The sequence below is a fragment of the Chenopodium quinoa genome, unplaced genomic scaffold (assembly GCF_001683475.1).
Source record: "Chenopodium quinoa cultivar QQ74 unplaced genomic scaffold, ASM168347v1, whole genome shotgun sequence".
In the NCBI taxonomy this organism is placed as follows: domain Eukaryota; kingdom Viridiplantae; phylum Streptophyta; class Magnoliopsida; order Caryophyllales; family Amaranthaceae; genus Chenopodium; species Chenopodium quinoa.
In genome coordinates, this window is record NW_018743574.1 from 3,262,342 (window position 1) to 3,273,035 (window position 10,694).

Consider the following 10,694-nt stretch of genomic DNA (forward strand, 5'->3'; position numbering starts at 1 on the left):
CTTTTAGAATTTCCTAGGAAGTTCAATTTCATGGAAAATCAATTTTTCAAAGGAATTTGCAATTTCTACATTCAACCAAACAAGCCCTAAGAGTAGGGATAAATTGTTTAGAGATTTCCTCCAAGTTTTTGAATCTTGTGCTATACAAATAGTCTTTTACAAGTAATAAAATTTACAAAAATCCGTCTTATGTAAGACTCATGGGAGTACTAGGAAGTAAAATTTACATAAACAAGGTAAGCAAGATGGGTTTTAAAAAGGGCAAAATCCACAACGAATACATGAATTATACAGAGTACTAGTAAGTCTAGAAAAGGTAGAAACTAGACAGTAGACAGTGAGTGAGCCGGCTTAAATTGCAAAAGGTGGATAGATTTTGAGCCCAATATAGTTACACTCTGGCAATCTGGCATCCACTGTCCACGTGCTCACACTTCACAGTCTCACTTGACATTCACTTTAGGGTGTACACGTGGACAGTCATACAGATGAAAAGTAAATCAGTGACAGTCTAAGATAATTGACAGTTTGACACATGAGTAATTGAGTACTCCCTCCGTCCTATTAAGATATATTGTACCCTATTTATCTTGCATGGGTAAATTGATTCAAACAAAAGGGTATAAATCAAAATGAAGTAAGGATTTTGCAATATTAAGTATACATTGGTACAACAGATTGTTATTTTGTTACAATCAGACAGCATACATTCAATGACCGAACAAGCAGTATAACAAAGAAATAATGCACAAATGAAACTATGGAAGCCTAATGTCGGTACTTGTTTTCAGTTAATTAGATAATGTAAAATGACAGTGATGGATTGGAACACCGAATTCTCTCATCTATTTCTTCCATTTCAAAATTCAAGTACACAACACCTCAGAAGAGAGACAAATGAAGAAACAGCAGATGTTAGCAAGCCTAACTGATAAGACCAGGATGTGGTAGTGAAAGCCATTTCAAACCTGTCTGAAACAAAAGGATTACAGTGTCAAATAGGTAGATCAAGCAAACTTCTTACTTTCCTCAGCAACAGAATGCTTTAATATTCAGGAGCTCTAACAGTCAATGTTGGCCTATCTGCTCCATGAAAAAATCTTGGGCATCGATACTCCCACATCCAGTGAGCACAGAAAAAGGGTTTGGGTGAGGATTCGGGATATCCTACAGCTCTCTAAATTTGTGTGTTTCTACAGGAATTACAGTATGTGAGATAATTAGCGTGGTCTGACCTGATGAGACCATAGAGATGAATTATTGGTCAATCACTTCTCTTTGTACTATTTCTGACAGAGACAATCCTCTTCCTACTCAAAGTATACACCAAGGATGTGTAAAGCACAGTTGCAGCCACGATAGAACCGCCCATATATACACAAGCTGTTGTTGCACATATGTACAGGTACCTGAGAGTGCACACTGTCAATTATCACAATTCACAAGCTCCACATAGGGATAAAAGCAATACTACATGCATGAAGCCTCAGTAAATTTTTGCTATTCTTGTTTTATTCAGAAATAGAGCTAGGGTTAGCTACTTATAAAAACACCACTTTAAAGCATATATACTGATGAGGAGGAAGAAAGCACCAATACACGAAGCGTTCTTCTGTATTTGAAGATAAAGTTCTTGTGCTTCAAAATTCTCCCTCCCCCCCCCCCCCCCCCCCACCAAAGTGTCACAGTGTGAGCAGAATAAAATATACTAGCATAATGCATATATTACTCATCTGGTAATACTTACTTGGGAGAAAAAACACTCCAAATAAATAAATGGTTCCTCATCTGGAGCAATACGATGGTATATGCTGATAAGAGAACAGAATTTATTCCCAGTGGAACAAGAAATGGAATAGCAAGCTCCGACTTCAGCAATTGCCCAAATTCCATGGTATGGTCCAGCCCATTAACACACTCATCTTTCAAAGAAATGTATATCATCAAAGAAAGAAGCACTGATATCGGAGACGCATAAGTGATGCAGAACATCAGTATACCAGAAAGTATGGTTGAGTGGCTTGAGATGCCCTATAATTTAATCATTGCACCAGTGTTAACAGCAATCAGATTGATGTAGAGCACTAAAAAATGAAGGCTTCAAGCTCAAGTATATCAGCTGACTTACAATGAAAGCTCCAGCAACATCAATGGTGGCAAGAGTGTTGCTATTGCCGAGACCAAAATGGCCAGTCATCCCAATAAAGTACAATATTGCAACCTAAAAGAAAAAATAATTAACCTCATCAAGTTTTGGCACACTAGCTAAAGCATTGATGAGAACTGGAAAGATTAAAAGAATTTTGGACTTGGATAAAATCATACTTCAAGTTACCTCAACCCATGGCTTTCGATATGTGCCATCATTGAAAAAGTACATCATCGCCGCAGAGATCTGCAGCAGCAGCAAAAATACTGGCATTGAGTTGATTGGTTGCTGTAACAAAAGCTGCAGCAGAGACCAGGAAATCATGTATGCCCATCCAATTAAATAGATAGACTCTTTGAATCCTTTTGACATATGTATCATCTGATTCTTAACTGAATGAGAACCAGCTAACTGGCTATAAGATGTTGAATCTTTACAAATGGAGACAAGAGAAAGCCATGGAGAGGCTAATACAGTGAAGCCCGTAGCTATGCTCAGAACAGCGTAGATTATTTGAGCCATAAAGGTTGCACCATGACCAGATACAAGCAACATGTTATCCTGATATATCATAATATGTTGTAAAACTAAACATCCTGACAGTAGAAAGAAGAACTGGAGGAGGTTACGGAAAACTCTATTCAACCTTGACCTAGAGAATGAAAATAAGCTCAGGCTAGTCACTAAGATGCAGGAAACCACTCTGATTGCCTTCTTTTTATTGCTTCCTCCTTGCTCAAGCCATTTTGATATGTCAGGTAGATGTGTCCAGTTCACACCACCCTGATGCCAAGCTCTTATGATCCTACCACAAATGAGCATAACAAGAATTGGACACACTTGTGAGAAACATGAGTGGTAGTTGCTTTTATTAAGTCTGTCTCGCTCTCCTACAGGAAAAGATTTAATCATCTTACGGATTAAAATCCAGAACAGTGTTGATGTCAGAAAATGCCAAATATATTGCTCTTCTTCTACCATAGAACTAGATCCCATGCTCACAACAAGAATAACAATCACAGCAACAACATAAATCTCCTCCAGACTCCAGTTGTGCATACTAATTTTCATGTCCTTGAACCCTTGATTCCCTTTTAGGCATTCGTCTCTTCGCAAACAGAACAGAAGTCTCAGAAATACTAGAGAAGAAGTGACCATCGCCAAAATACCTAAAGCAAGTTGACCAATAGGTTTCTGAAATTCATAAAACAGTTTGTTAACAAAATGGAAGATGACAGAATTAACCAGACTACTATCTATTTCGTAAATAAAATAAAATTATCAATTAATTTTCAAGGAACATCCACTCCACAGCCCCTTCATTACTATGGGAGTTTGTGGAGCGTAGGATTCAAGCCACAGACCAAACCAAATGTTTAATGTTGACAGCTTAAAAGGCAGTGCAGAGATAGAACATACATCAGTGACCTTGCGAGTCAACCACTCACTTGCAGTCATCAGGAAGTCATGATATGCAGTGACAGTATTGTAGTGGTTGCCACCATCAGAACTGTTGAAAGAATTAAGTATAGAAACAAGTATTTCAGGTCAGAAAGTTCATGCTATCTAGAAACACAGATCCGAAAAGTTCCTGCAGTTGTAAATCAAAATTTATCTCATTTTAAAGAGCTTCTTGACCAACCTTGAAGCAGTAGAATTCCAGAAAGTGTGAAGTGCAGCAGCTTTAGAGTATAGGCAACAAAACATTTCTTCAGTAGTGCCACTGCATTGACTTACCTTGGGCCATCTAGTATCAACATGGTAACCAGAATCTAAAGAAACACATGATAGACCAGGCAACTGAGCTTTAAGTAACCTCAGTAGTTGCCATGAATTCAATTCAAGTGCCCTCAGCAGCTTTCCATCTGGTCAGGAAGACAAGGTCTAAGCCTCTAAGGTGAATAAATACTAAAGAAATTGATCAGCGTAATTAAAGAATATGTTGCAGCTTGCTTGCAATAAGTACCTGGTAAAGACAGCAAACAGTCCACATTGGCAACTCCAACATTGTTCTTGGGAATTGGCACACCAAAAAGAAGAGCTAGTGTAGGAGGAATGTCAACCTAGAATAGAGAAGAATGTGATAGTAAGACACTAAATTTCATGTAACTAGTAATTATAAACAGAAATTCGGGAGACGCAAAATTCTCTTATTTATGAATTAATTCAGAAAACAATTTTTTACTAAACATCAAAGATAAAAACTAGAATACATTCACGAATTTTATAGAGCAGCTTCAAATAACTCTGCAAACAATCACAAACATGATATTTTTTATGATAGGACATTATGTTGTTGAGAATTGTAACCTGATTCATGGTATCTTGAATTGCTGACACATCATCTCTAGGAGCTTTTGAACTGGCACCGATAAAAAGAGCCAAAGAATCAGTTTCTTCATATGAAGAGCCACCATGATTCCCACTCTCAGTCATGCCATGATCACTGACCAAAAGCTGCAATTTTATGGAGAAAGCCAGAAGAATCAAACAACAGAAATAGTACCACTGTGCTAATTGCTAACAAAGATTTAAAAAATTCAGAAATCCGCAGCAAAAGAGAATCATCATTGAAAAAATTCAGAAGAAACAGCTATTATGGGACAGTTTCATCATATCTTCATCATACCATAAAAGCAGAATTTGTGATGAGTGTTCAGCAGGTCAAATAAGTGATTATGGACAAATAGAATTGCCTCAAATCCCCATATTCATATATAATAATCAGTCATTAGTCAGGAGAAGAATATATCCAACAAATGGGCGTTCTCTCATCTTCTTATTTCGTACTGATCCCTACATGAAACACTCAAAATAAGAGGACAAATATTGCAGAGAATACCAATAAGGCCTATATTATGGCATGGAAGCTGACATGGGGGCCTTGGAGATTTGTTCAAAAATACTTAAGTTTTTTTTTTCTCATAGTCTCTAGTTTTAACTGTGTTCGATCCCCCACAACAACATTTGGGAAGGGACAAGAACCTGACCACCCAGAACTGAGCCCCGAATCCAGATGAGCCCGAAGGTTTAACCGGGTGGAACACCAAAAAAAAAATAGAAAAAAAAAATCTCTGGGTAACCCCAAGACCTTGGATCAAAAGATTCAAAACCTGGAAATGTTTCCTCTACTGGTTCCTTATGTGCATAAATAGCTGGAGAATGTAGGATCTACAATGACCAATGGACTGATGACTTCAATTAGAAATTCAGTGTAAGTGTGCAACCACTCAAGCATGGCTAAGCACCAAGCTACCTTATAAGGTGCATAATAGAGTGACAGTATTGGAATGGAACTTACAGACAATAGCGTCTCATAAGGGAGTTGTGAAGGCTTCAACAATAGAGATATTATAAAAGGTAGATTTGCTGATCAATTCGTGCAATGCAGCGAATACCTAGATTCCTAGACAGCAGAAAAGAGAAGCTACAGTTGGAATCAAGGATGATTAATGCTGTTGCTGATGGTCCAATTTAGGAAGCTAGAACTGGGAACATTAAATACTTTAAATGCCTTTTACTCCCCTCCACTGATCGGCAACAATCTCTTGAAGATATAAGTTTCTGCATATCTAAGGGCTGCCTGGTGGTCATTTTAACCACTCTGACCAACCTCATGCTCTTGTAGTAGAGATAGTTGCGCTCTAGCTCTAAGGTCTCTACAGTTTATCTATGAATCATAGGTCATCAAACGCTGAAAACCTCACATTAGGTCCTGGTTCATAGACATGCCTCCAACTAGGATACTGCCACAATGGCATGTCCATGGCAATTCCATTGCGCACACTTAGTCTCTTCAACACCTTACCACTTTTTGGGGTGGTAGTTGGTAGCATTGAGGATATACAGGACAAGGTAAAGCTAGCAATCATGTGATGAGACATAACCCTAAGGAAATTTTGGGTCACTTAGGTGGCCACAAGCATATTAATTATCATATTCTGCATGAATTATAAGAGTTACGTGGCATCGATGCATTTCAAATTCATCTACAAAAATCTAGCAGATCAAAATAGAGAAAAAAAAACCCTGAAATCTAATAAATTAAGCGTTAACTGGATAGCTATTAATTGAGGACTAGGCAGGACCTCAAGAGCAAGTAAGAACAAACCAGAAGGGTATCTCCTTGCTTGCTGTCACTGGAAAGAACACTATTCAAATGAATCATCTTGACCACATCATCCATCTCCCTTAATTTTGGAGGCATCAGGACACTGACATTTTTTTAGAGGGAAAAATTCAGACCAAATAGCTAAGTACACATACAACAATCTTAGATATGAGAAAGAAGAACTACCTTTTCCGTCCGCCGATATGTCCGACATGGTCCACTCCTAAATAATGAAGGATCTAGAAATATGTTGTAAAAGAACAACAATTAGTATCAAGCTTTTTACTAATCACAAACATCTTTGAAAAATCATGTCAACTAATCTCATACAACGTCTCATACAGGTCACAACATAACAATGCCAAAAAGGTAAATTCATGTTTACACTAAATCCAACTTGATCCATGTATCTCTAATAACAAATCAGTAAACATGCCAAAAATTCCACCTGAATATCTAGAAGGACAACTCATCATTTCAGCCTTCGCTCAAGAGAACCAAGTAAAAACTTTGGATAAAAGAGGGCAGGCAGGAGTTGATCTGTTCTCACCAAATCCCAGGAGGAGGCAAAACAATTCAGCAGCAACAACAACATTCATTCATGGAGGTAACCTTCATGGGTGATTCGGGTGAATACAATGATTCAATAACATAAACTTACTACTTAAAAGTACCTTTATGTCCGTCCTTCCATTGAATTAATCATTTACTTTGATTTCACGTATCACTATTAAGCTATATGTACTTAAATTAGGAAATGAACAACGACCTAACACCACAAATCACATGAGTGGAGCTAGTAGCCATATAATAGGAGGCTAGCAAGATATTGTGTTTCAAAATTGAAAGATAATTACAGAATTGGCCAGTGCCATTTAAATTCCCAAGCACTGATAGAGGTTCAACTCTTATAATTTCTATATAAACAGGAACTATCAAGAAGTGAGTGCTCATAAATTACCATGAGATGCCAATCATCCTGATAAAGTTCTTCAGGCAAATGTCGAGACACGTTGAGATCCACTACTATAGTGTCCTTGACCTACGCCAGAGACCAAAACACATGGAAAAGATGAAAAATCATAGCTTCATTAATTATTCCAAATTTCCAATTGCCTTACTAATGACTAATAAAAAAAAATGAGAATGTAAATAGTTATTTCAATAAAATAATTTTTTTTTAACAAAAAAAAAAAAAAAAGAAAAAGAAATATAGATTATCCAAAGCACAAACTTTCCCCATTCTGTCGTTTCTTTCCCAATATAGATTATCATACTTGATTACCACATCTTGTTAAGGACTTAAGGGAAGAGACTTACAAAGAAGCTACTAACTCCGTCTTGCCTAGTAAATAGCTTAGGAAACAACTTCAGCCAAGTTTCATCACCAAACATTGTCATGTTCCAGCCTATTCTAAAAAACTGGCCTGTAATAAAATAAATAATGCAGATAAGTAGAAATCCCTCTAATCCATCATCATCATGCAAAAAAGCTACCCAGCCATGCAAAACTAACCCAGAAGATTGTCATCTAAAAAAGCCTGTGTATTAAAATTCAATGCTACATCCAAGAATCCACCAATAGCACCAGAAACCATAGCCTGTTGTTAAATTAACACCAATGTGAGCAAAAAAGCTGACTAAAAGAAACCTACCGAACAACAATCAAGCAGTATAAACAATACCATTGACCTTCAAGCGAGGCATCGTTACAGTTGGTGGTGCAGCCTTGGCATGATACCCAATTGCCATGTTGTTTGCTAATAACGAATGAGTGTAGGGCATAGCATCTACAAAAGCTTTAGTAGGAGGTTCTCCATCCTTTCCAAGCACAAATTCTGCTGGAAGACCATCAACAACCTAGAATACCATGATTTTATTATGTAATCGATAACACGTTTCACCTCAACACTCCACCCTCAAAATACCCATATAGGTGACACAAAAGAGTGCATTTTAATATATGTAACCAAAGAAGAAAAAAAAAAAAAAAAAAAAGACAAGCAAAGGAAGTTACCATGAGAATTAATCTCCTATACAATGGAGGGACTTCTGATAACTCCTACACCATGAAAATATGATAACTTCATTACATAAAATTCAAATTTTCTGATAAAAGAAAAAAAAAAAAAAAAAGTTTACTTGTATAATACTCCTTTACAATAGATTATCATAACTTTGACGTTTTCTTAACATCTGACACATATTTTAGTCAAGTTCAGTCCAATTCAAAGCATCGCCTACAGTCCAACCCTAAATATAGTGGGAAATTTTAAATTTGCAAACATGAACAAAATGTAGGACAAACAAGGTGGGTTACACATTATTTGCATTCCTTTCGATAAATTAAGTTCTAGAAGTTTACATTAGCTACTATAATAAGTTCAATTCATCCCCACGATAGTAAGTTCCGATAAGTTCAGATAAACCCTATGCAATTGAATCAAACACCACATTAATCTAAGAGTAATACCCTGAAATTCCATCACCAAAATCTATAAATCAAAAGCAACCAAACATCAAAAAGTCTGAAAGGATCAAACCAGATAAAGAGAACGGAGATCATCGGAATTCATTGAGGAAACATTGAAATCTTCAAACGAGTCGTTTTCAGGAGGTCGATAACTCTCAGGACCGCTAAATTACAGACAAATAACAACATTTAGGAGAGAGAAAGTGATGAAAAATCTAGAGAGAGAAAGAGATGGACCTGGCGCCGGAGAGAGCTGGCTTGACGGGGAAGAAACCGAGGACGAAGAGATATAGGCCTGCAATCTGCAACACCATAGCAAATATCGTCCAGATTGTGAGTTTTGTGCATGAAATTGACGACATTTTTGAAGAAAACTAAGCAAATTGGAGCTTAAGCTAGCAGCAACAATGGCGGATTTTCTGCTCCAGGAGATTGATTACTGTTAAGACTTGAAAGAATGTTTCCCGTAAAACCTTCTTATGCTATACACAGTAAAATGACTAATATCTCCTAATTAAATTTCAATTTCATGATTTATTTTTTTATTTAGGGCTTATAAAAAGTTACTCTAATTCAATGGCCACAAATGTTTTTGTAAAGACATATTTACACTCAAACAATTAAATAAAAAATGAAAGATTAGTAAGTAAAATTTCTGTGGTGATACTGGTGAATTAACATAATGGATTCCTTGTTCCAAATTAATTTTAATACGAGTATTTTTTAAAAAAAAGACTTTACTAATTATCATTGCTACTTAATTACTTATTATATAAAGGAAAATTTGCCAATTACTACCGCAAGTTAATACTACTTTGTAAATTACTACCGCAAATTAAAAAAGTTGTGAATTACTACCGCAAAAAAATTTAAGATGTTGCGATTACTACCAAACCCCCCATTAAACTCAACTATGACGTCATTATATCACTTTAACCCATGGTTAAAGCCCTTAACTATGACGTCATTATATCCCTAAACCATTTTCTTTTTTGGGGGTTGGTTAAAGCTCTTAACCATGGTCAAACACGGGTTAAAGGGATATAATGACGTCATAGTTGGGTTTAATGTGGGTTTGGTAGTAATCGCAACATCTTAAAAAAAATTGCGGTAGTAATTCACAACTTTTTTAATTTGCGGACTTGCGGTAGTAATTTATAAAGTGGTATTAACTTGCGGTAGTAATTTGCAAATTATTCTTATATAAAAACATTATTTATAATTGTTAAAAGTGAAGGTCTCACACTACTCCGTATTCGATAAAATAAATGACAAATGATAACCAAACAACAACTTATCACCTAAAATTATGTCATAATAAATGTCAAAATTAATTTGAGATTGTGCCACTATTATTTATCTCTATCAAACTCACCAATTCTCTATTCTTCTCTTGCCCTCTTATTCCCATGATCTCCATTGGCCATCAGACATTACTAACGCCAAGATGATTGGGAAGAACTATAAAGGTTAGTGACAACAATCATAGCAACTCGAGACTTTGTGTTCAATCCTTATTGCTCTTAGAGTACAGCCATTGGTTGCCCAAGCCAATGGTGGTCATCAAATATTTAATACATATCTCTCTCTTCCATCTCATTTATGCCCAATTCTCATACCCACCTATGACCATACACTCTCATTGGTTGCCCACTACTTGCCCTACTCATAAATAATTTCTTTATTATACTGGTACAAAGAAAATAAAATATAAATACTATCAACCAATTATAGATGGACAAGTGGCGGACTCAAATTCTTTGCCCACCTTTTGCCAAAGGCCATGGCCTGGTCATGACATTTCTCTCTCCAAAATTGATGAAATTTTATTTTTTAAATATTATTTCATTTTCTCTCTCCTCATGCCCACTACAAAAGGGCAACTAATGGCTTTACTCTTATTAGAAAGGTTTGTGGCAATGCTAGTAGTCTAGTACTACATCACCCTGCATTCAGTTCTT

At 36.3% G+C, this 10,694-nt stretch overlaps 1 protein-coding gene across 4 annotated transcripts; it reads right to left on the minus strand.

The window, feature by feature from the left end:
• Positions 1-633: 633 nt before the first annotated feature.
• LOC110682072 (GPI ethanolamine phosphate transferase 2-like) lies at positions 634-9,267 on the minus strand. Of its 4 annotated transcripts, XM_021858304.1 has the most exons (18): positions 8,971-9,263; positions 8,804-8,897; positions 8,278-8,322; positions 7,953-8,120; positions 7,777-7,861; positions 7,581-7,687; positions 7,222-7,302; positions 6,447-6,499; positions 6,261-6,363; positions 4,460-4,606; positions 4,116-4,212; positions 3,792-4,014; positions 3,569-3,659; positions 2,336-3,343; positions 2,129-2,221; positions 1,748-2,031; positions 1,236-1,409; positions 634-972 (listed from the first exon to the last, which is right to left on the minus strand). In XM_021858304.1, the coding sequence occupies exons 1-17, from the start codon at positions 9,093-9,095 to the stop codon at positions 1,265-1,267; spliced, it is 2,949 nt and encodes a 982-aa protein (XP_021713996.1). In that variant the 5' UTR covers positions 9,096-9,263; the 3' UTR covers positions 634-972; positions 1,236-1,264. The 4 variants fall into 4 exon arrangements, 3 of the variants coding, with proteins under 3 accessions (XP_021713996.1, XP_021713995.1, XP_021713997.1); XM_021858303.1 differs by having other exon boundaries at positions 634-1,409; XR_002503373.1 differs by lacking the exons at positions 634-972; positions 1,236-1,409 and having other exon boundaries at positions 1,929-2,031; positions 2,326-3,343; positions 8,971-9,267.
• Between the last annotated feature and the right edge of the window lie 1,427 nt (positions 9,268-10,694).